Raw genomic sequence first — 27315 nt, 5'->3', positions numbered from 1 at the left:
CAAACAGACCCCAGGCAGACGTTTACTCAATTATGTTGACCCCTTTTGTAAGTTATTATGGATAAAACTGTCTACTAAGCAAATAAATGTAAATATTAATGTTAAAATTCAAACTGAAAACTTGTGACCAACAAGCATATCTTTTGTTATGACCTAAAACGTTACACTGTCAGAGAGTGGAAATGTAAACCACACTAAGAAAAAAATAAGCATGCAAGAAAAAAGAATTAAGAGAGAGAGAGAGAGAAAAGAAATTGAAGGCCTGAAATGTTTTTTGAGCAAATGAAGAGTCTTTCTCTTATTTTAATTTGAGGTTCAGACAGGAGGCACTTGATAACGTCTTGCTGTTAACATAACATAACATAACATGGTGACTTCTATGTCACAAGTTGGTGCATTCACAGTAGCATTACCATCACAAATGGAATTTTATCCTCAGAGAGAAGGATATGTGAATAGGGTCATCAAGATTTGACAAAAAAGAATATAAAGAAAATTTAATTTCAAGAAATCAAAACAGGAAAAAGTATTCAAAACATGCTATAATGGTCTGAAACAGCTGTCAGTTCTGACAAAGGCTTTGCTGTTTTATACTGCTGTGTATAATGACCTTGTCAACTGTCTTACACTTTATTTCCAAGAGTGACGTGTCCCACATCATGCCATTGTCCTGTCACACTAGCTCTGCTCTACTTGAGATATTTTGCTTCTTCCCATTTATTTTCTCATGATTGTTTCATTCATCTCCCCCTGCAATATTGTTAATTGCTTTGTGTTAGCATTTCTATAAAAAAAAAATTCACTTGCTGACTGACTGATTGAGTGCACTGTTCTGCGCCTAACTTTCAAAACAATATGCAAAATAATCTGTGAATATCATTATTTACACAAACGTAAATATATTCATAAATAGTTTAAATTAACTCTGCTGCACTGCGTGTGGAATAGGGCTGTCACTGAAGTGCAGTGCTATGACATGATGTGTATGCTTGATTGATCACTTCACAGAAGAGTAATATGATTTCCAAACTTCAGTTGCATTCACCTTGCAACACAGATAATGTGCTTTATTCCTTGTCTGAGAAATTTGGCTTAATCTAAAAAAAATAATTTTTACTTCTAATAAATGAATACAAGTAGCAGACTGAAAATGCTTTAAGGAGATTTCTCTCTATTATAAAAAAAAATCTTGGACAGCTTGGAAGGAAACGATACGTGATTTTCTCTGAGACACTTTAACGTCCTGTGAGAGACACTTTAATGTCCCGCGAGATAAGGCAGTGAGACAAAAGGACAGCTGCTGTACAGGCTTTTAAATGATCGACAAGCAGTGCGACAAGCAGAAGACGCAGCTTGGCAAGCCAGCAGCTGATCTGACCGTATATCCTTAGCGTGTGTTCATCCCCCCCCTTCACAACTCGAAAGGCAGAAGTGGGGGGGGGGGGGGTGAGGTGGGTTTGCGAGTTAAGCGAGCAGGGGGCAGAGCCCCCTAGTTTTTTTTAATTTTAAATGCATCAGTTTTTTCAACTTGTATTTTTTCTAGCACATGGCTGCTGACGAAAAAGAGGAAGAGCTCATTCTTGATCATTAGGCACAAGTCAACACACAGTCACACTTACACAACTGCCTTATGGACAATTCACAGTCACCATTTAGCAAAATGTGAATATCTTTGAAAGAAAACTGGAGAACCCTCATGGACATGGCAAGAATATGTAGATATTTGCTTCAGGAGTTGAACTCAAACTTCTAGATCTGTGTAGCTACATCAGTAACTACTTTGATATTATTTCAAAATCTATGGTGAAATTTAATACTAATAAAGTGTAACTCTATATCCTAGATTACAGAAGAGCACCTTGTAAGGCCTGTATATGCATAAACACACCACTCTGAGGTAATTTATCTTATGCAAAATAAAGACGAAACCCCAGTGCTACAGGGTATTGAAAATAACTGTGGCTATACTGTGCTTCTAATATCTGAACTGTTCCCATCTCAGTTATATTCCTCAGGAAAAGCATTATCTCACTCAAAGCCACTAAAGTTCAATTTTCCCCAGTACCTCTGTAGAGAACATGATGCTGGCATTGATCAGAAATGATTAAATTTGATTTGAACGCATTTAGTTTCTTATCTGCCCTCGTCTTTGTAATCTTCCTCGCTCACCTTTCAAGATTAATAGGCACTGATAGTTAAACTGGCAAAGTGATTTGTCACGTTAAGTGATGGGATACAGATGGGCATTCATTGTGAATTTAAGCATTTCTGACGCAGGTTGCGTTTGTGCAGAATTCTTCTAAATGCTCTCTGGTTGGGAAGATATTTGTATTTATTGTTCTCCATATATATTGTGTATCAGAAATTCAAATGGTGCAATATATTGTGGGGCAGGTTTAAGTAAGATTTCTCAACAGCGTTCATTTTTGACTCTCTGCTTGTTTGATTGTAACTATGGTTGTAGTCGCTCAGTTGTCCATTGATTCAAACATCCATCCAATTTTCTGAATTACCATATTTTAATTAAGAGTCAGGAGGAGCATCAGACACCATGGAAACCTTCTATAACAGGGGTGGGCAAAGTCAGTCCTGGAGGGCTTGAGTGGCTGCAGGTTTTTGTTCCAATCCAATTGCTTAATTAGAAAACAATTGTTCCCAATAATTTACTTTCATGGCGTGTTAGTGCTTCAACTCTGCCATGTCAGGTCATTCTTATATCCTAGATTTTTTTTTCCTTTCTAAAGGATATCGTTTAAATGATTTGAAGTCTAAACTCGGATGAGTAATTCTCAGTCCTTCACATTTTTTTATCTTCACTTTCCTTCCAAGTACTTGATTAAACCAAATAGTGCACAATAAAAACACACAGATGTAAATGGAAACAAGCCAAATTGAGAACTGATGGTTTCTTTTGTTATTTGCATCGTATTGCTAATAAGAAGCACTTAAAAATCTTGACTACAGCTGTTTAAGACTAAAATAAGCAATGAGGGTTCAAAATCTTAACAAGCGAGACCATGAAAATGAAGCAGAAGTGTCACTTGAGCAATAAGTGCATCATATTAAGCAATTTGGTTGGAACAAAAACCCGCAGCCACTGTGGCCCTCCAGGAACAACTTTGACCACAGCTGTTCTAGAAGGTGCTAATGACACCACACCTGGAGTACAGTTCTGACACCATATTTTAAAAAGTACAGCAACAGTAGCAGAAATTGAACAAAGAAGAACAAACCTTATTCACCCATAGAATTATAGAGCATGTCCTATTCAGAAATGCTAAGGTAATTAAACATCTTTAGACTTAAACAGAGAATATTACATTGGAAACCTAATCAAGATGTTCTAAATATGCATCTTTCAAATGCATAGATAAAACTGATTCAAAAGAATTCTCTCAGAGAATCACATACTAGAGGACTCCAGAAAAAATTATGGGCTAGTCAATTTACATTTATATTTATTTGCTTAGCAGATGCTTTTATCCAAATCGACTTACAAAAAAAAGGTCAACGTAACAAAGTAAACATCAGTGTCATGGACTGTTTGGAAACTAATGTTACAGGGCAAGGTTGCAAAATTGATCATCATAAGTGAAGTGCTCAGAACAAAATGCAAGTTTGTTGCAATTCCTAGGTTATAAAAATCTAACAGACAAAAATTCAGCAAAACAACAGAGTCTTCAGGTGCTTCTTAAAATATTGAAGAAGTCAGAATTTCAATTGGAGATAGGCAGCTTCTTTACCAGCTATGAAATACAAAGGAAGAAAAGACTGGACTGAGATTTGATTCCACATAGAGGTGGCATCACTAGAATCCTTTCTTTCGTAGATTTGCATGGGTCAAAAGAAGCATTGGGCCTCACAAGCATTTCCATATATGTCTACTCTCTACATATAAAATCCTAAGCCTAAAAGTGCAATGATTTTATGTGACCTTTTTATGTCACTTTTTTTGTCACGCTTTAAATCGGGCTTATTTTAAAACCTACATACAGTATATATGTTTGGTATCATTCTTTTCAGAATTTATCGAACTTTAATGTGATGTTGTTAGATTTTCAGATTCTTATTCCGTTTTTAAATTATATGCTAAAAAATATCAAGAACTCACGTCCCAAGAGACAAGACTTTGTGCCAAGAGATTTAACCATGCCCGGGGCCGGAAATAAAAGACAAAGAGTAGGACAGCTGCTGTACAGGCTTTTAAATGTTCGAAGCACGGCAGTGCAGCAGTAGAAGCAGCAACAAGCCAGCAGCTCATCGAGCAAAGAGGAGGTAAATAAAAAACTGTATTTGTTTCCCATTGTATCACCGTTTAAGAGGGGGTTTCGGACAAGCGACTGCGTCTCCTTGGGGTGCGCTCAGCCCCCCTCTTTTCACAACACGAGCATAAGAGGTACGAAGTGGCCAGTGCGTAGCGCAGGCCAGGGGGTAAGTCCCCTAGTATGTATATATATATATACAGTAATCCCTCCTCCATCGCGGGGGTTGCGTTCCAGAGCCACCCGCGAAATAAGAAAATCCGCGAAGTAGAAACCATATGTTTATATGGTTATTTTTATATTGTCATGCTTGGGTCACAGATTTGCGCAGAAACACAGGAGGTTGTAGAGAGACAGGAACGTTATTCAAACACTGCAAACAAACATTTGTCTCTTTTTCAAAAGTTTAAACTGTGCTCCATGACAAGACAGAGATGACAGTTCCATCTCACAATTAAAAGAATGCAAACATATCTTCCTCTTCAAAGGAGTGCGTGTCAGGAGCACAGAATGTCACATAGATAGAGAAAACAATCTCTAGCAAACAAATCAATAGGGCTGTTTGGCTTTTAAGTATGTGAAGCACCGCGGCACAAAATTGTTGAAGGCAGCAGCTCACACCCCCTCCGTCAGGAGCAGAGAGAGAGAGAGATAGAGAGAGACAGAGTTTGTTTTTCAGTCAAAAATCAATACGTGTCCTTCGAGCTTTTAAGTATGCGAAGCACCGTGCAGCATGTCTTTTCAGGAAGCAGCTGCACAAAAGATAGCAACGTGAAGATAATTTTTCAGCATTTTTAGACGAGCGTCCGTATCATCTAGGTGTGCGAACAGCCCCCCTGCTCAATCCCCCTACATCAGGATCAGAGAAAGTCAGCGCAAGAGAGAGAGAGAAAAGTAAGTTGGGTAGCTTCTCAGCCATCTGCTAATAGCGTCCCTTGTATGAAATCAACTGGGCAAACCAACTGAGGAAGCATGTACCAGAAATTAAAAGACCCATTGTCCGCAGAAATCCGCGAACCAGCAAAAAATTGCGATATATATTTAAATATGCTTACATATAAAATCCGCGATGGAGTGAAGCCGCGAAAGGCGAAGCGCAATATAGCGAGGGATCACTGTATATATATATATATTGTGATCTAAAAAGAAAGTCACAAATACAAAATAAAGATTTGGGGACCGTCCCCGTATATTGTCGTGCAGACAATATTGAAAAATGCAGTGATTCAAAGTCTTGAAAGTACAGTGAACCACATTACTGAAACAAAATGGTGGTTTTATAGAACAAAAAAAGCATGTGACAGGAAATGGTTGGCAAAATGGTGATGTGGCAACAGGAACCGGAAGTGAGGTGGTTTGTGGGTGCCGGAAGTGACGTCATCAATATTGGCCGGAAGTGACGTCATCGCGGCCATTTTGAAAACCCGGAAGTTGCGGGATTAATTTTCTTCTTGTTTCCTGTTGGCAAAAGAGAGTTCAGGTAAGTACCACCTGACATCCCCTTATCTCGCGATGTTTTACTCACCTTTAGGCTCTTTGACTGCCTCCTAATCGTACATGTGTAACATGACCCCCCCTTCAGCCCAGACCCCTCGGGTCGGGCGACCTGCACCGCGAGGTCGTGGACACGAGAGAGAGCATCTGCGTTGGCTTGCAAGGAACCCCTACGACAAATGACACTAAAATGATAAGGTTGTAAATCCAAAAACCACCTAGTGATGCGCGGGTTAAACTCACGATGAAGAGACATCCACTGCAAAGCGGCATGATCCGTCACCAGAGTAAACTCGCATCCCAGTAGGTAGTATCGTAGAGATGTGATAGCCCACTTGATCGCCAAGGCTTCTCGCTCCACCGCAGCATACTTGGTCTCTCGTTCCAACAATTTCCGGCTGAGGTACATAACGGGGTGTTCAGCACCGTCGACACATTGGCTCAGCACGGTACCCAATCCTGTGGCCGATGCGTCGGTCTGGAGAATAAAAGGAATAGACAAATCAGGAGATTTCAACACCGGTGCTGACATAAGGGCCAATTTCAGGTCACTGAATGCTTTGTCCGCCGCATCATCCCATACCACTTTTAAAGGCGCTCGTTTCTTCGTTAAATTCGATAAGGGTACAGCAATTTCAGAGAAGTCCGGTACAAAACGGCGATAGTAACCCGCCAGCCCTAAAAATACTTGAACCTGCCTCTTATTCATCGGACGGGGCCAATTCAAGATGGCATCAATTTTATTACATTGTGGTTTAACAGTACCCCCACCCACTACGTAGCCTAAATATTTGGCTTCCTTCAATCCGAAGAAACATTTCTTCGGGTTAATACGAAGCCCGTCTGACGCTAGTGTGGAGAGGACTGCTTTAACCTGCAATACATGATCCTTCCATGTGCCGGAATAAATGACAACGTCATCCAAGTAGGCGGCACTATAGGAATTGTGGGGCCGAAGCAGTGTATCAACCAGACGTTGAAAAGTAGCTGGTGCCCCGTGCAAACCAAAAGGAAGCACCTTATATTGCCAATGTCCACTGGGCGTACTAAAAGCGTTTTTTTCTTTAGCGGAGTCCGTTAAGGGAACTTGCCAATACCCTTTAGTCATGTCAAGAGTAGTTAGGAATCGAGCGTTCCCTAACCGATCAAGTAAATCATCCACTCGCGGCATGGGATATGCATTCGAATTTAGAGACCTGATTTAGTCGTTGGAAGTCGTTGCAAAACCTCCACGAGCCATCAGGTTTAGAAACTAGGACAATGGACTAGACCAAGGGCTATAACTTTCTTCAATAACCCCTAGTTCCAGCATTCGTCTAATTTCCAGCTCTATTTCCGCTTTCTTTGCCTCCGGGAGCCTATAAGGTCTCTCTCTGACAATCACTCCCGGGTCCGTAATGATGTCATGAACAATCAACGCAGTACGTCCGGGTGTCTCGTCCACAACTTTAGGGACAGACAAGATAGCCCGTTCGAGATCTTGTCGTTGTTCAGATGTCAAATCAGGACCAAAATTCAGATGTGCACATGACATGAAAAGAGAACTAGGTTGTCCAGAGGAGGGATCAACGTCCCTGTCCTTCCACAGTTTCAGTAGATTTATATGATACACTCTTTCACTCGGTCGACAATTAGGTTGTTTAACCAAATAGTCGACGAGTCCTTTTCGTTCCTTTATTTCATAAGGACCTTGCCAGTGTGCCAACAATTTTGAATGGGAGGTTGGGACGAGCACCATTACACGATCACCCGGGACAAACTCCCGAATGGCGGTGTTTCTATTATAATAACGAGACTGCGCTGCTTGTGCTTTTTCTAAATTGTCTTTTAGAATAGGTCTAATTTTCTCAAGTCTATCGCGTAATTGCGCGATATATTCGAGAATATTTGAAGTAGGGAGGACCTCCTCTTCCCATCCTTATCAACGAACAATCGATCGGTTCAAAGGAACAGCTAGGAGACAGATGTCCAACCTCCCCACACTTGAAACAGCTAGGGAAGATTGGCTGGTCTGTCCCTTCTACGGATGGCAGGTTCGGGAGCTTGTCGGGGGGGCTCAGGAGCTGCCCCACGTGCCTGTTGGGTTCGGCGAGAGAACCGTTCTGATCGTCCCGATTTGCAAACTGCCCAATGACGCTCCGCGATTTTTATAAGAGAGTCCATGTCCTCGTAAGTGTGTTTCCGGACTTGCTGGGCTATGTGTTCGGGGAGGGCATGAACAAAGGTCTCACACGCTAGAATTTCGGCCATCTTATGAGAGTCATTGACGTCGGGCCGTAGCCAACGACAGACCTTTCCCCAGGCTTCAAAGCCCTGGGTTCTCAGTGGCCTCTCAGGGTCAAATCGCCACTCCCTCCACTCTCTTGCCTGCTGCTCCAGAGATACGCCGTAGCGTTTAAAGACCTCTAGTTTGAGAGCGTCATAATCAGCAGCCTGCTCCTCAGTTAAATCATAATAGGCCCTCTGCGCCGTTCCTTTCAGGTAGGGAGCCAGTTGGTACGCCCACTCCGACCTCGGCCGTGCGTTCCGCTTAGCGGTACGCTCGAAGATCAAAAAATACGTTTTGATATCATCAGATTCAGTAAGAGTAGTCAAAGCAATGGGTGGTGACCGAGCGACCTCCGTCCGTATCCTAGCTGCCGAACGAGCCTCCGATTCCGCCAACTGAGTCCTGGTCTCCCCCATCTGAATTTTCAGGGTCTGTAAATCTCCCATGATCGTGGAGAGAACAGTATTCAGGTCTTGTTCTTCTGACATCTTGAACAATTAAATCCTGCCGGCTACGCCAATTGTGATCGAAAAAGAAAGTCACAAATACAAAATAAAGATTTGGGGACCGTCCCCGTATATTGTCGTGCAGACAATATTGAAAAATGCAGTGATTCAAAGTCTTGAAAGTACAATGAACCACATTACTGAAACAAAATGGTGGTTTTATAGAACAAAAAAAACATGTGACAGGAAATGGTTGGCAAAATGGTGATGTGGCAACAGGAACCGGAAGTGAGGTGGTTTGTGGGTGCCGGAAGTGACATCATCAGTATTGGCCGGAAGTGACGTCATCGCGGCCATTTTGAAAACCCGGAAGTTGCGGGATTAATTTTCTTCTTGTTTCCTGCTGGCAAAAGAGAGTTCAGGTAAGTACCACGTGACATCCCCTTATCTCGCGATGTTTTACTCACCTTTAGGCTCTTTGACTGCCTCCTAATCGTACATGTGTGACAATATATATATATATATATATATACACACCATCCGTTCCCCGTGGCTCCACCCCCATAGTAGTGAAACAGGACAAACTTTAAAAATCAATAAACAAAAAGGTATTGCTAGCTAAGTGGAGGCAAGTTATACTCCAAAACTCAAAGGTAAACCGACTTCCCACTCCTGACGTCACACTTCCCCCTCCCCTTGGCCCGCAGACTCTGTCTCGGATTAGTGCGAAAATATCGCTCCTGCGATATGATGATTATGATCTAAATACATTAAGTAGTTCTCTCGTTTGCTAGCTAAGAGGATGTAAGATTCGCCCTCTACGTTTTTCTTGGATTTGCGCAAATAAATCAGTACTGCAAGCGAACTATAATACTGTACTTCGCACAATGAGAGAAGTCACAAAATCAACCGGAACGTTCAAGCAAATTATAGAATAAACCAGATCTAAATCCGTTAAGTAGTTCTCTTGTGAAAAGCAAACAGACAGACATTGGATTTTATATATAGAGAGAGATACAGGGGCTAAAACATCAAGGACTTGAACTTAATATGAGCTGCTACTTACTATGTGCTACACCTCATATGCCACTGCATTTTGAATATTCTGCAGTGGCTTGGTGACACATGCCTTTACCCCCACCAGCAGAGACTAGCAGTAGTCCAAAGCCTAGACCAGGAGTTGTGCTGCATACTTTATCAGATATAGTCTCATCTTACAGATATGGTAGAATGTTTAGAGCATTTAAACAGAAGCCAAGATGAACTGTTCACACAAACAGTTGTGGGGAATGATCAAACTCTCAAGCAATCTAGTTGAAATGGAAAGATTTACAGCTTTTAAAAAGTTTTAGAAAGTGGTGTTGAGACAAGTAAGCTTTAGCTAATAAAAGAAGCATCACCAAATCTCTCCTTTCATTTGTAAACTCAGGCTCAAATCTAAACCCATTGTGTGTTTGACCATAGAAACCACAAAACTACCATAAATAATATACATATTTAAAATTAAAAATAACTTAAAATTATCTTCACTTATGAAGCAGTGCAAGGGCAGAGGATGGAAGTAGTACTTATTGCTAATGTACATATAATATGCTGGAAGACGGCACAGAATCTGCACAGTGCAGCATATTTATAATGCATTTAATGAACTGAAATGTTAATTAGGAGACCAGGTCCTATTTTGACAGTTTTCCACAATCTTGGTTTATGTATCATTTTTTTCTGTAATCTCCACGCCAAAAAATGCTAATTGCCACACCTTGCTGAGTATTTTTGTTACAAGTATAGTATGTGTTGACTCAAGTACTACCCTGTGAGCAAGATAGTAGATGATGTTGATTTCATTTGACTTGTTACTCAGTGATTCAAAGTTTAATTGCAGTGGAAAGTGAAGAAACTGGACTCTTAGGATCAGAACAGAGAAATACTGAGATAGCAGTGAATTTTCTTTTTATTCCTGTTCAGTAATTTAGCAGAAATATATAAATAGCATGAATCTACATTTAAAAATATCAGGTAACATAAAGTTCTATAGAAATACTAAAGAGGAGGTAGCTTGTTTTAAAAATTGTGACTGTGTCAAACCTTTGACATTGAGCTGTTTACAAGGGACCATTTCAAAGAAATGAAAACACAATCAGCATATATTAAAATGCATTTTAAGAATGGCCAATTAGTACGGCGTTTAGAATAATCTAGTGCTCTATATACAGTATATCAGAGCCAGAACTAATCAGGTGGAGCCTACATAATCTAGGATGGGAAAAAACATTTACTGTACCTTGTTATATTTTAAAAAGTTTGCTAACAACGTACAGTAAATCACTTAACGTGGCTTTTTACCTTATCCTTTACATAAATCCTCACTGTGTCATCTTTCCATAGCACACAGGTCCTGACTTCATCTTTAGACATTGGTGCTTTTTCATCCAATCCTCTCAAAGAAAGGAGCTGAAGGCCAAACACAGTTTTGTGTTGTTGTGTCAGACTTTATTCAGCTTTTAGGCTCATAATGAAATGCTAACATATTAGTGCTATAATGTTAATAATATACTTTCAAAATTGTTTTAATTCAGACACATAGTAAGTATATTTTGAGAATAACTGCATGTTGCTCTGAGGTACCACATATTTTGCATTTTTTGCTCTTGCATGTAGGAACACCGATTCAGTTCCCTGTTCTGTCTTTATAGATGTTATGTACTCAGTTGCCTTTTTATTACTAGGGGGCTTTGTCCCCTGCTTGCTTCACTCGTCCACCCTCTCCCCCCCACCCTAGGGCGCGCTACACGCCAACCACTTCATGTCTCTGCCTCTTGCGTTGTGAAAAGGGGGCTGAACACACGCTAAGGAGATGCGGTCGCTCCTCCAAAAGCCCCTCTTAAACAATGGGAAACAAATACATTTTTTTTTACCTCCTCTATGCTCGATCAGCTGGCTTGCTGCTGCTGCTTCTTGTTCCGTGCTGCTTGATCTGCATGTCGCGGAAAGCTTCAAACATTTAAAAGCCTGTACAGCAGCTGTCCTTTTGTCTCACTGCCTTATCTCGCGGGACGTTAAAGTGTCTCCAAGAAAATCACGTCTCGTCTCCTTCCAAGCCTTCCAAGATTTTTTTTATAATAGAGAAAGGTATACCTGTCTAGCACTGGGCATCCTATTTTTCTTTGAGAACAGCCTGAATTCTTTGAGGCATGTACTGTGTTCAACGAAGGTCTGGAAACATTCCTTTTGGAATTTTATCTCATGCTTTCTCAAAAACGTGAACGTTCTACAGATCTTTGTATCACTAATTCCTGCTGTGAACCTCCTGTTCCACTTTATCCTTAAACTGCTGTGCTGGACGGAGATGTGGGACCATCACTCCCAGATTAATGGAAACAGCTTGAGATAATATATCATTATTAATGAAATATTACTTTGCAAATGGGAACACTGTGGTCCAAAAGGGATGTACGTGGTCATCAGCAATGCTGTGGAATTCAAATGACACTTCATATTAGTTGGCTAATATGTGCCAACAAAACATTCACTACTCCATTACACTGTACCCTTCACAACAAAAACCTGTTCCATTAGAAAAACGCAGGATAGATTAAGACATTTGTGCTATTTATACCAAATTTTGAACCAAGCATTTGCATGTCATCGTTTAAAAAAGGGATTTGTCAGACTGGGTAACATTCTTTCCAATGTTTGATTGTCCACTTCTAGTGACCACATTCCCATTGTATCCTCATCTTCTTATTCTTAGCTGAGAGGAGTGCAAACCAGCGTGGGCCTTTACTGCTGTAGCCTATTCACTTCAATGTCTGGTGTACTGTGCATGCAGAGATGTCCTTTTTGCCCACCACTGTTGTAAAGAGCTGGTATTTGACTATTTATAGCTGGTTTTTTTACTGTAGCTTGAGAGGCTTTGCCCATTCTCCACTGACCTCTCTCATTAACGATTTGCTTTCACTCACAGAACTGTCAGTCACTGGATGTTTTTTGGTTTATCAGATCATTCTTCTGTAACCTCTTGAGTCTACAGCAGATGTAAACCTAACAACACACTGTATAATACAGTATATTATGTATAGAAGTGAAGTCTCACAGCTCTCGCAGACTGGGTTCAGGTACCAACCTGGATACTTTATGTTTCTGCATGGGTCTGGTTTTTCACATACATCTCAAAGATGTGACTGTTTGCTTAACTGGTGACTCAAAATCTGTTTGGTGTAGGTGTGTGAGTGTATCATACGATAGAATGGTGCCCTGTACAGAATTGTCTTCCATGTTGCTGGCTCTCCGGACTCTGATTTGGATTAAGCAAGTTTGAAAAATTAATGGATGGCTGTCCAGATTGTGTTTTTGTTGTTAAAACCTTTAGTTCGGTCAGACTATTTGTGACCTAATGGACTTTAGCATGCCAGGCCTTTCTATCTGAAACTTCATCATTGAGTTCCTTCAAGGTCATAACCATTATCTCAGTAATGCTACCTATCTGTCTTAGTCTCTATCAATTTTTTCCTTTAATTTTCCCTGATATAAGGGTCTTCTCAACAGAATCCTGCCTTCTCATTATATGGCCGAAGAATGTGCACTTTTTTGATGATCAGGCCTTCCATTGAGAAATCTGCTTGAATTGTTTTTTTCCCAAGTTTTCATTTGTTGAATCTTCTTGCTGTGCAAAGAACTCTCAGCAGTTTTCTCCAGCATCAAATTTCAAAGGCATCGATTCTTTTGCATACAGCATTAGTAATAGTCCAACTCTCACAGGCATACATCACTACTGGAAACACAACAGATTTAACAATACAGACCTTTGTTGACAATGTGATGTCTTGTCTAAATTTGTCATGGCTGTCCTTCTCAGAAGTAAGCATTGTCTGATTTCATGGTTGCTTAATTGGATGTGTTTTCAGTTATATCAATAGCCATGCAGCATATTGCATTACCCATGAGAATATCATGTGATATATTTTGTAACCACTGAAATTTTATTTTGCATTGGTTTAATTTACTGTTATAAAAAATTCTTATATGTATGTTTAATGTAGTTTTGGAGATTTTATCTTACTGACACAACTGCCACAGCAACTGTCGGAGTACAAATACATAAACAGATTCAAAGTAACTCGTGAAAAGCATAAAAATGACCCACCAAGTAGGACTTTCTGTCCTGCTCAAATCATCATATTGTTTAAGTACTATATATATGTACATTGCATATCAAATAAAAATATGTGAAATGTCATGCTAATAACATATCTAGAGCTATTTCTGCATTTATTTGCTAGTCCAACTGATGTTTTCTTTTTTCCTTCTGTTTCAAACAGATAATGAACTTTTATACCATACCCAAGAAGGCAGCGTTGTGAGATATAATGTGGAAACAAAAGAAACTACAATTGTGATTGAGAGCAAAAAATTTGTAAGTATTTTTTCATGTCACATTTAAGTATCTCTTCATCTTTCTTACGTGAGATGGTTATATTTCTGGCTGGGATTCAAATGCTGCATTTACAGTATGTCTGTTTTGTTCCTTTTTGATTCCTTTTGTTATTTGACATTTATTGATCATTTAGTTTGTATGAATCTGTGTATTTTGTCATATGTACCTCATGTTTTGTGGGTGGTTCCATAGAAAGACCCCCAAATTCCTGATGAGGATAGGAAGAGGTTACTGGGAAGCAAATAAGGGTTTTATTTCTCTACTGTATTGGATTTTAACTTATTTATTTAGATATATTTATTTTATAAGTTTTTTCTCCAATGAACACTTGTTTAATGGATTATTTATTTATTAATCTGCTCTTCACTTTTCTTTGAACATCAGTTGCCTTTGTTTTCATTCACTTTGCACATTTGCAGCAGAAATTGTTGTTTTGTGTCCTCATTCGCCCTGCTCCATCTCAGTCTATGAATACCAGTGTTTTGGGTTTGAGGAAGTATGCCAGCTGCGGTCAACCTAGGCATCTCAGTGTTCCACCCACAAACACAAGTAATATATTCAAATAACTTAAATATACAATGCATACATACAAATGGTAAATATACATAATTTTAACAAAAAAATACATAAAAACAAAAAAACACATTAAAATAGCAGTACAATTGAAAATAAATATATGCAATGGGACAAAGTCTTGCTGTAACGTAGTAATTCCTAGAGGTGGCAGTTAGAAAATATGTTATGTGCTTTTGCTTAGTCTTGGGTTTCACTTAATCTACGTAATTTAATTAATTGAAAAGTTCAAGTTGTTTTCAATATTTTGGTCTGAATCATTTATATAATGTAAAATCCCGTAAAATGCCAAAAAAGGGACTCTGCTCTGTTGGGCCCTTCAGCAAGGCCCTTAACCTGCAATTGCTGAGCGCTTTGAGTAGTGAGAAAAGCGCTATATAAATGCAAAGAATTATTATCCATCCATCCATTTTCCAACCCGCTGAATCCGAACACAGGGTCACGGGGGTCTGCTGGAGCCAATCCCAGCCAACACAGGGCACAAGGCAGGAAACAATCCTGGGCAGGGTGCCAACCCACCGCAGGGCACACACAAACACACCCATACACCAAGCACACACTAGGGCCAATTTAGAATCGCCAATCCACCTAACCTGCATGTCTTTGGACTGTGGGAGGAAACCGGAGCGCCCGGAGGAAACCCACGCAGACACGGGGAGAACATGCAAACTCCACGCAGGGAGGACCCGGGAAGCGAACCCAGGACCCCAGATCACCCAACTGCGAGGCAGCAGCGCTACCCACTGCGCCACCGTGCCGCCCTAGAATTATTATTATTATTATTATTAAAAGGAACCGGGCCTATTATTTTCTGTGCTTGATCACATTCTATACACAGCTGCACACTGCACTCTTAGTCTGTGGCTCTTATAATCAGAAATAAAAATAAAATAATTTTAAATATGTGCAGAATCTTAATAGTCTCTGTTTTTGATTGTGGGAGTAATACAGATGAAAGCTAAAATTTGGCAACAAAAGGGGGAAAAAAATTAAATCATTCCACAGTCACTTAGCAACAACAACGAAAATTACATTTTATTCATCAGGACCTAGGGTGATTTGTTATTGCTTTTTTTTGTAGCTCTGACCCATTTTTATCACTTGTTTGTACATTTTTTATTTTCTTCTTAATTCCTGTAGCATTATAATTTTAACCATTGCTGAATCCCTAGTTGTTGAACAGTGTTTTAAAATTGCACATTAGTTTCAGACTTTTTGTAAAGACCCATCTGTTATCTGGTGATTGAGTGAGAAAAACTGATCCAGAATATGGAGTAAGTTTTGAACTGTCATGTGTCTGATTTTCAGCCTAGGGCAGGATATTCAAGATGTGCCCATAACTCCAGGGCTACAGGGTTGTTTGTCAGTGTTCAGTGTGTCCATACTGCCTGTTTCCCTTAGTCCTTCGAGCATGCAGTATGCTAATTAAAATGTAAGTGATCATAAAAGTGCCTTGGATAGTGTGACAGATGGGGGGCGCTCTCGCTCCCTTGAACCCTTGGACACCACGTCAGACACCAGGTAAAAGTCCAAAGATGAATATTTATTATAATAATAAAGTGCATAAAGCACCTCCCCTCCACAATACTCAATAAACAAATCAATAATCAAATCACGATAACCAATCCTCCACTCCCAGCAGCTCAGTCACCCTTCCTCCCAACTCGGCTCGTCCATCTGGGATTTCCCACAATCCTTTATAGTCCATGACCCTAGAAGTGCTTCTGAACCCTCAGTCCATGCGATTTCTTAGCACTTCTGGGTCAGATCAAAAACTCTTCTTTTTCATCCCGGGAGCACGTCATTCCTTCTGTCCATGTGAATGGGACGTACTTCCAGGGTGTAGGGAAAATAGATGTCCTTGTGTCTCCCTGCAGCGACTCCTGGCAGTCCCCATGGTAGCCAGCAGGGCTGTGCATAAAAACTTCGTTGTCCATAGTTCCCTGCTGGCATTCGGGGCACCTTCATGCTGCAAGGAGGGCTCCATCTAGTGGCCTGGAGGTATTGTCCGGGATGAATGACTGGCCATATCTCACAATTGACTATGGCAAAATGTAGGAATGTCAATCCAATAACAGTTCTCTGAAATCAACATAAACATTCCTGTTATCAAGCTGGCAAAAGTGTTTGGCTTTCTATAAAAAGATTACATTTTTGTGCTAGCAAGTACGTTTCTGTTACACCCCTCATTTTAATGTCTGAGGTGTCTTAATTTCTTCATCTATATTCTCTGTGCCACTCACCAGTTATGTTTGATGAGCCTCTTAAATGTAAATGACAGATATCTTGAAGGGCCATATGGAGACATCAATGACTAAACATATTGGTTAGCAGAAATTCAGAGAACCATAGGGTTAAGACCATTGCTTTGATCTGGAACCTTGCTGTAACTGGAAGCCAGTGTAGAGACGAAGCAGAGGAGTTGTAGGACTTAAATGACAGACAGAGAATACCAGTCGAGCAGCTGCATTCTGTATGACTTGGAGAGGCTGGATAGCAATTGAAGGAAGCTGCTCTGGGAGAGAGTTGCAATAATCCAGCAGAGAAAGAACAAGTGCCTGAACAAGAAATTGTGTAACATAATGAGAAAGGGTTTAATCCTCTGAATATAATGAAGAAAGAAATAACATGATTGGGTCATTGAAGGTATATATTTGATGAATAAAAGTGAGGAGTCCACAGTCATGCCACAACTTCTGACTGAGACTGATTGTGAAAGGGTGACATCTTCAAAAGAGCAATGCTTAGATGCAAATCTGAGTAATAGAATCAGAAACCAAGTACAGGATATCTGAATTTGAAAGTTTAAGGTTAATATATCTCAGCCAGAATTCCTTCCCTGGCTAGGATTCAAAGTCTTCTTTTATGTTCTTTTTGTTCTGCCCTATAAATCTGAGGGTCTCTCACAGTTCCTGGTGGTTCGTTTTGAATGTACTAGGGAGTTGGTGAGTTTACTTGTGTTTATTGTTCTTCTATGATTTATTGGATTTTTAACCCCCTGTGTGTTTTTGGAATATGCCTTGGATTCTGTATTAGGACTTTGCATTCTTCGGATTGCTATACCGTTTACTCAACTCTTATGTCTTTGCGTTCTACAAAGCTTCATGTTAACATCAGAGTAGTTTTATTAAGAATAAACCTTTTTAATTTATAAAGACTCTACAAAGCTAATAATTTGTGTCTAGTGGAGAATTCTGATGGTGTTTCCTCAGTGGGCATTTTTGGAATTCTCAAGACTTACAGTACATGCTTTGGGACTCCTAGTCGACAACAGAGGTGATGAGTATTTATTCATGATGAGATGGCAGACAGACGGCAATAGATCTGGATTGAAACCTGTGGTTTTGGAGGGGGAAATAAGAGGAAGATCTGTGCATCATCAGCTTAGAGGTGGTAGGAGAATGAGAAAAATAACATTAATCTAAGGAGCAAATGTAGAGAGAGAAATAAGCGGACCCAACACTGGATTGGTCACTAAAGGATTGGTCAGAAAGGCAGGACGTGAACCATTCCAAAGGAGTACCACGGAGTCCAGGTCTATTGAGGGAGGAGATAAGCAGAGAGTAGTTAACAGTGTGAAAGTGTAGGTCCTTCTCCAATATTCCCTCTTCTCATTATTGAGCTCCTCGAACCCGACACAGTCTATAGTGTAACCAAATGAGCTGACAGATGGGGACAAATCACATATGGAGCAAGAGGATGGTGTAAAAAGTGTTCAGTGCTTTTATTAAAAATAAATCAAAACAGTTTCCAAATAAATAGTGCAGTGCTTCATAAATAGTCCATAAACAAATAAACCATAAAAACAGGCATGGGATAAAATCCCAGAAAATAAATCCTTTAAAAACAGACATTAAAAACAGTCACTGGATCCTTGATATTCTCTTCAAAAACGGATGATCACAGCCCACCTCTATTTTCATCTCCTCGACTCACCCATAACTCACGCAGCCGGCGGAGACTCAGCAGCCACAATCTTCATCTCCTAACCCCCGTCTTGGCTGTCTCCACACAGTGTAGCCAGATCGTCCAAGGTCCGCACTCCTCCCTTCATCGTTCACACTCCCACAGTCATTCCTCAGATCCCTGGGGAGGTCATCAGCCATGCTCGCCCCACTCCACACCATTAATCAGTGGGGCAAACCAGCCCCTTGAGCACCACAACCTGTGGGGGCCCCTGTTCATGCTGCCTTTCCTGCTCCGATGGCGGGATCGTCCTCACAAAGACTGATCTTCATAATCTTTTTAACCTCTATCTCCCTTTTCCTCGTTCTATCGTTCTATCTTCCTCTTTTTTTTCCCACTCACAATAGCATGTCTCCTGTTATAAGTTGGGACGTGGCACAGGTGTGGTGATTAGCATCTTCCGGCATCAGTTTACAGACATGAATGATTCATCACCTGTGCTCTCAAATGCGGAAATGCCTGCATCGCATTGCGCCTGGGAACTGCTCCAGCCACACTACCACACCCCCTCCTTAAATTGCGAGTGCAGCAATTATTTATTTAAAAAGGCGATCAGCCGCTGACCTCACTTTTCCACAAACAGTATCAAAGGTGATGAAAGTTCAAGATGCATAAGGAGAAACAGCTCGAGTAGATCTAAGAGCAGCTGTGACCGAATTCAGTGCAGTCCCCCGTATAGTGACCCTCCAGAATGCAGATTGAAGAGGAGTTAGTAGATTATTGATTGGGATAAGAGGAGAGTTGTTTGTGGACTATGCATTCTAGAGTCATGGTTTTCATCTTACACCTGCTTAAAGACTTATGCTCTTTTCTTATTCCTTTTGATTTTGGTCATTTTGGTGAATTTAATGTTTACTGACATAGCCTGTCTGACTTGGATAACCCGCAAGAAAGCCTCTCATCACCTTTAAATATATAATTCTGTGTGTGTGCATAGACAAAACATTTATTTTACCAAGTGCACCTTCTGATGGTAACTCTTAGCTGCTCTTGGTGTGAGTGTGCCCATATCAGCTCATAAGGCCAGAAAAGGAACACATCATGTCTTTTCACTGCATTGTGACACTAACAACTTCATAATGTAATGAGAGACTAAATGAGATGTTGTGAAAGAGAGGCAGAAAAATATCACCAGTGAAAATGCATTCTATTCCTTTCTTATTTTTTATTCAAAGACCTATACGCAAAATCCTGTCACTGTAAAATTTAAAATAACATCAGTATCACAAGTGTTTATTCAACATTACAATTTTTAAAGTATCACAAATTAAGGTGTCTGATTGGAGTGTATATCTATAGAGATGTGCAAATAAAGAGCAGATTTTAAATATTCTGTTGAGAATATGTGCGTAATGCTTACTTTGATACATTGACGTGTGAAAATTTAATATAGATATGTAGTTCTTATGTTCAGTGTAGATTTACTTTTTAAGAAGAACAATTTGCATTGCGTAAATATAAAAAAGTTTACATTAAGTCATGTGCCATTTATCAGTTTTATGAAATTAACTGAAGTCTAAAGTGAAGCATAATATAAATTTAAGGTATAGTTTTAGCATGTCTGTAAAGGTTTCTTTCTTTGGCTTTGATCTCCATAAAGTTTAGCATACTGTTAGGTCCATACATATTTGGACAGAGATAACTTTTTTCTAATTTTGGTTCTGTACATTACCACAATGAATTTTAAATGAAACAACTCAGATGCAGTTGAAGTGCAGACTTTCAGCTTTAATTCAGTGGGGTGAACAAAACGATTGCATAAAAATGTGAGGCAACTAAAGCATTTTTTTAACACAATCCCTTCATTTCAGGGGCTCAAAAGTAATTGGACAATTGACTCAAAGGCTATTTCATGGGCAGGTGTGGGCAAGTCCGTCGTTATGTCATTATCAATTAAGCAGATAAAAGGCCTGGAGTTGATTTGAGGTGTGGTGCTTGCATGTGGAAGATTTTGCTGTGAACAGTCAAAGGAGCTCTCCATGCAGGTGAAAGAAGCCATCCTTAAGCTGTGAAAACAGAAAAAACCCATCCAAGAAATTGCTACAATATTACGAGTGGCAACATCTACAGTTTGGTACATCCTGAGAAAGAAAGCAAGCACTGGTGAACTCAGCAACGCAAAAAGACCTGGACGTCCACAGAAGACAACAGTGGTGGATGATTGCAGAATCATTTCCATGGTGAAGAGAAACCCCTTCACAACAACCAAGCAAGTGAACAACACTCTCCAGGGTATAGGCATATCGATATCCAAGTCTACCATAAAGAGAAGACTGCATGAAAGTAAATACAGAGGGTGCACTGCAAGGTGCAAGCCACTCATAAGCCTCAAGAATAGAAAGGCTAGATTGGACTTTGCTAAAGAACATCTAAAAAAGCCAGCACAGTTCTGGAAAAAACATTCTTTGGACAGATGAAACCAAGATCAACCTCTACCAGAATGATGGCAAGAAAAAAGTATGGAGAAGGCGTGGAACAGCTCATTGTCCAAAGCATACCACATCATCTGTAAAACACGGTGGAGGCAGTGTGATGGCTTGGGCGTGCATGGCTGCCATTGGCACTGGGACGCTAGTGTTTATTGATGATGTGACACAGGACAGAAGCAGCTGAATGAATTCTGAGGTGTTCAGAGACATACTGTCTGCTCAAATCCAGCTAAATGCAGTCAAATTGATTGGGCGGCGTTTTATGAAACTGATGGGCAATGACCCAAAACATGCAGCCAAAGCAACCCAGGAGTTTATTAAACCAAAGAAGTGGAAAATTCTTGAATGGCCAAGTCAGTCACCTGATCTTAACCCAATTGAGCATGCATTTCACTTGTTGAAGACTAAACTTTAGACAGAAAGGCCCACAAACAAACAGCAACTAAAAATGAGGAAACCCAGCATCTGGTGATGTCCATGAGTTCAAGACTTCAGGCTGTCATTGCCAGCAAAGGTTTTTCAACCAAGTATTAGAAATGAACATTTTATTTCCAGTTATTTAATTTGTCCAATTACTTTTGAGCCCCTGAAATGAAGGGATTGTGTTAAAAAATGCTTTAGTTGCCTCACATTTTTATGCAATCATTTTATTCACCCCACTGAATTAAAGCTGAAATTCTGCACTTCAACTGCATCTGAGTTGTTTCATTTAAAATTCATTGTGGTAATGTACAGAACCAAAATTAGAAAAAAGTTGTCTCTGTCCAAATACTTATGGACCTAACTGTATTCTTCCAGTAGATTTTTAAATCACATTGGTATGGAACATATTTACTATAATAAACAATCCCATGCTGAGTTTGTAGTTACAAAGAAGCCACAATTTCTTAAAATGGGAACAGTTAATTTGCATAGTTACATCAGCCCCTCGTTGGTTTTCATGCTGGGGTTTGCTTTTCATCTAATCCAAAGACAGAAGTCATAAGGTTTTCAAGAAATATAAATTGCACCATTCTGCTGAAATAACACAATGCAAAAACAAAAGTACCCCAATGTCCAGTTATGAGCATCACAGTAGTAGCCAGTTTTCTGTTCAGTTTTTCACTATTCCTTTTCACAATAGGCCAGCTCAGAGCCCTACATAGAGAGGGAAACAAACAAAAGTTCAATAAACCTACAAACGATTATGACTAATAGGTTATTCATGTAAGGATGAACCAAGATCTGCTTGTGTGAACATCAAACAGTACTTTTTGAAAGTGTGCACGCAATCTTTTTAAATATCTAAATTAGAGACAGTATTTGGAGAAGAATCTAACTGAAAAGAATATATGCTGACTTATATAATGAAACAAGTGAATCTAGACCAGAAGAGAACTTAAATTTAAAGTTGTTATATTTACACAGATTAAAACATGGAATTAATTCATTCCAATGTATCTCTATACATTAGTACTGGGGCAGCATAATAGCTCAGCGACTAGCATTGTTCTCTCATAGCTCCAGAGTCTTGGGTTCAAACATTTGCTTGTGCAACGGCTTTGTGAAGTGTTTATTTTTTTACCAATTCTTAAAGGTACTCTGGTTGTCCACTCACATCCACAAGACCTACAATTTTAGGTTAATTTGCATCTTTACATTTGCACAGCATGAGTGAGTGTGGGTGTGCATTGAGTGTGGTTGCTGCTTTGTATTCAATGATGCTGAAATACATGCCAGTTCCCACTACTCTACATTGGATTAACAGGGTCAGAAAATGAATGGAGGGGCTTGGCACTACTTGAGTATTCTCTATTAACTCTTTTATATCCTTTTTTGTGGGGGTTAAAAAATACTGCTGTTTAAAATAGTGACACTTGCCATCATAAAGTTTAGTATTTTAATTTTCATGGACATACAGTATCTAATGTGTAATAAGGCTTTTCTGATAAACTTGCCACTGCAAAAAAATATTCTACTAGCTTCTTAAACTTGCCTCAAACAAATGAACAGTATTCTATGCCAAATGTTTTATCCTACAGTTTTATCCATTTTTTTATACTATACAGATCTGTTTTCCAGAGCACTAACAATGAAAAGGCAAACAGCAAGGCTATTAAGCACAAAAAAATAACAATAAAGATGGCCTGAAAGGTCTGGTGGGGTCATATGCACCTGGGAGAGAACGGGCTCAGACATCCTGAGAAGGTGTGTGTGTGAGTGTGTGTGTGTGTGTGGGTGTGAGAAAGAGAGAGAGCAGGTGCAGATCTACATTCAAACTAATGAAGTTTAATCTGCAGGACCCCTAATCCCAGGGGAGCCTCAGAAGCAACTTTCATTTTCATCCCCTGAACTCAAAATCTATAAGGCATGGAATATTTTTATTCACATCAGAGACTCTGACATGTGAGATAATCCAGTACAGCATTTTTTAATCAAAATCTGAGATGTAGTGGTTACTCAGACCCCGTTGCTGATTGCAAAGGGATATTGCAGGCATATTGTTGTTTGTATAAAGGATCCCCAGTAGCGTTTCTTGACACATTTTTGCTCTATAATTTGTTTTCAGAGAGTCCTCAGTGTTAGTGCGTCAGAGAGAGGATGTACAGTACATAATTGTTCATAATGGCACTCAGTTTTGTTTTAATTCACTCCTTTGCTACAACCTCCAGGGATTCCAGAGTGTATCCTATAACAGAGCTTGCCCTTTTAATTAGCTCGTCGATTCACTGGGCCTTTCTTGAAGTGATGTTACCAGTGCAGGACACCACAGCGTAAAAAATTGCACTGGCCATCACAAAGTTAAAGAAGATTTGAAGGATGTCACTTTTCATATTAAAGGAACACAGTCTCCTAAGGACAAAGAGCCTGCTCTGCATCTTTTTATAAAGTTCTTCTGTGTTCCGAGACTAGTCCCACCTGTCATTAATGTTGACCCCCAAGTATATGTAGGAGTGAATAACCTCTACATCCACTCCCTGAATAGTGATTGGACATAGAGGATCTTTGGTGCTGTGAAAATCAATAACCAGTTCCTCATTGCACCAAGAAACAAACTTCTCCACCTGACTCCTCTACTCTGTCGCATCCCCTTTATCGATAGACCACATTAGTGCAGAATCATCTTGAGAATTTCTACAAGTGACATGACCTGGTGTTGTATTTATATTCTGAGGTGTGCAGAGGGAAGAGAAAAGGAGACAAGACTGTTCCTTGTAGTGGTCCAGTTTTACCCTTCTAATGTTATACAGTAATTTTAAATTGGTCATTATATTTTGATTGACACAGGAGAAGATGAAGCCCACATTTACACAAATGATTTTTCTTTTTGCAGGTCACCTATACAGCCAGCAAGTATGAAGTGTCACCAGATATGAAGTATGCTTTGCTTGCATACAGTGTTATACCTGTAAGTCCTTCCATTTTTTTTTAACTTGCCATAAAATAATTAAACATGTTACGCTGTGCTACAACGCTGTTGTAATGATTTAGTGATGCAACATCTTCTTTACATGGTTGTAACTGGAAAAGGTAAAAACTGAAATTGATCATCTGGTAAAAATTAAAAAGGTGGTATGTTCTGAACTTTTTAAGAATTAAAGATATAGCAATGCCATACAAGATTAATGTTAGTAGTCACATATACTGAAACCTATTACTGCAATTACCACAATATTATGACATGATTTATAGAAATTCATGTACTAGACATCCAGACATCTAATGTCATTAAATGTAATCTTCCTTTTTTATTACATTAGTAGATATCTTTGATAGAATTATACTAAATATTTAGCAATTTCAGAATTCTTTTAGAATACTTCACTCTTCCCAGAATATGTCTACAAAAATAGATCCAGTTGATATGCTGTAGGATAACTGGGCATGAAATAAGGACTGTGCCATGTTATACGGTTTCTGTGGTGCATGAAGAAGCTAAGTTTGCCAAAAATGCCAAGGGCAGGGCATGATTACAGCCATCGAATGCTGAAAGAGTCACTTAGTGGTAAAATGTATAAAAGACACTATAAGTTACATTTTATTTATGCACAAAGAGCCACTTTTGCTTATCAGACTTGAATTAATATCTTTAAGATAATTCTCACCCATTATACAATAAATCAGTTCCTTTTCAAGTTCTTGGTATTTGTAAAATTGTAATGAATTCCTGGGTTTTAACTAATATTAATGGCTAGTTGAGGAATTTATTTCAGTTGGCTTTCTCCTTTCATAAGGTAATATTGAAGGCTGTTTTTAGTCATATACCCTCCAATACATCAGGTGATGCCATTTTTAGATCATTTGAATTAGAATCTGCTGCATTTTAACACTATTGATCCACCACAATTCAATTTAAGATACAATTTTAACAGAATGATATTGTAACATGCTTTTAAAACCACGTATTTAATATAGGCTACTAACACATGTAATTGCATTCTATTATTGCTGTTATTTTTGAATATAACTCACTGTTACAAAAATATTTAATAAAAAATAGGATTAACTTAGTCATGGGTGAAGTAACTAAGAAATGCAAAATGCTTAAATCCCCCATGAGTACATTTTCTAACTTGTTGACACCTCAACACACTTCTCTTGACCTGAATGTTCAGAACATAGAGACTCAGATCAGATAATGAAAAATCAATAACCAACTTTTGTTGCAAGGTACATTTGTACTTAATACACATATATGAGGGACTTTCTGATGGGTCATTACTATCACTGAAGTCCTAAGCCCTAATCTCTGTCATTCACCAGGCTTGGCTTACAACACATTATACATCCAACATACTGTGTAAAATCGTTGGAAACGTGTGTGGAGTGTGTTGTTGTATAATTAGTAGCTTTACATTTGGCAAGGCCAATAATAAATGAGACTTTCAATGAAGAATCCTAATTTCATTTTCCACCATTATTTTCTGTGTCTTACCATTCCTTGTTTTTAGATTTAAATTAAGTTTACTGAACCACACCCTTTTTGAGAAAGAGAAGAAAAAATATATTGAGAAATTGTATATTTGGTAGAATGAAACAGATTAGACAAAAGAGTATGTACACATTATCAACTCTTCTAAGTTGTTTGGAGGTTTTCTGTTTTTCTCTGAAGAACAAAGATTTAGATTTTAGCTGAATTTAGCTCACTTTTCTTTAGGGCTATTTTTTCTTTCAAATACAACACATGTTTTTTAGTTATGTTGAACTTTAATTTTCCACTTTGAATAACTGAGGCATTATGAGAATCTTTTACTTTCTTCTTAATGGATGGATGAAGCTTGTTAAAGCAGACAGTTAAATTAGCACAGTTATTGCTGATTTTGTTCCACAGTATCATTTTAAAAGTAGGAAGCAATACAGCATTAGTTAAGCTAGCTATTTACCAAGTAATTAAAGGTGTTTTTTTTTTCTTTCAAGTCAAAGTAACTTCTTCACAATCACAGTACATATTAATTTGCCACATGAAATTGCATTTTAAAGTGAAGAAAATTTTATAAATTAAAAAAAATAACTAGCGTGCTGTTGTGTTTCATAATGGAGTGTATTGGGGGCCCATTGTGACAAAAAGCCTTAACAATTCTGAGGCATGCTTGTGACAACAAAAGTAAACTGGAAATAATACATGTTATCAAAGATTCTTGGTACAATTTTCTCAAGGTACAGAAAAGTTTCTTGCTCGCTTGTCTGCTTGTAGCGTGTGCCATGGGTGAAGTTATTACAGTCCCAGTTCACTAAGTTATATTCTGTTTAATTTCCCACTTTAGCATCTGCAGTTCTGTTTTTTCAACAGTTATGTTCTAGAATGGCTTGGTAATAACAGACAGATGTGTGCTCAAATCAAATGATTTTTTTTCCTAAACGGTGCATAATTTCCACCTATTACATTTTATGTTGTTATTCTACCCAGCCTATGGACTGAGATTCATGCACAGTGGCAGTGTGGTGGCAAACAGTGTATGTAAGAATTTTATTTGACTTTATACATATAACAATCTAAACTTATCTGATTAAACTGCATTGTATTTTTAGTTAAAAATCTTAGATCACTGAAAGTGCCCAGCCACCTGAACATCACACTTTGTGTAGGTGTATCTTGCGCACACACAATGAAAAAAAATATCAGAAAAATACAGTATAAAGGGAGAGTGTGTGATAGACCACACTGAAGTACTACAAACCAATTATCGAGTTTTTTAATAAATGATAAGTCACTCTTATCGTGAATATGGTAGTTAAAGAACCAAAAACAACATTTTGAGTGAGTAAACTCATTGACACCCGTTGATACCACTCAGTCCATAAATACATGGGGTGAACATGCAAACTCCATACAGACCCTGGCATTGTGAGAGAGGAATGACAGCTCTGTGCTACCATTCTACTCATGTTAAAGCATATGTATTAAATTTACTAAACTTCAACCTGATTAAACTTAGGTGAATTGGCGTTGCTAAACTGGCCT

The 27315-nt window shown here is 39.0% G+C and overlaps 1 protein-coding gene across 1 annotated transcript in view; it reads left to right on the top strand.

Annotated features, from left to right (window-relative positions):
* dpp6a (dipeptidyl-peptidase 6a) overlaps positions 1–27315 on the top strand; it is a 935015-nt gene that overhangs the window by 668070 nt on the left and 239630 nt on the right. Inside the window, exons 4-5 of the mRNA XM_028804164.2 lie at positions 13790–13884; positions 24187–24261. Of these exons, the coding sequence (XP_028659997.2) occupies positions 13790–13884; positions 24187–24261 (170 nt within the window). The remainder of the gene's footprint in view (positions 1–13789; positions 13885–24186; positions 24262–27315) is intronic.

The sequence above is a fragment of the Erpetoichthys calabaricus genome, chromosome 6, assembly GCF_900747795.2.
Source record: "Erpetoichthys calabaricus chromosome 6, fErpCal1.3, whole genome shotgun sequence".
NCBI lineage: Eukaryota > Metazoa > Chordata > Cladistia > Polypteriformes > Polypteridae > Erpetoichthys > Erpetoichthys calabaricus.
Note: the sequence above shows the minus strand (reverse complement) of the source record. Positions and strands in the feature narration are given on the sequence as shown.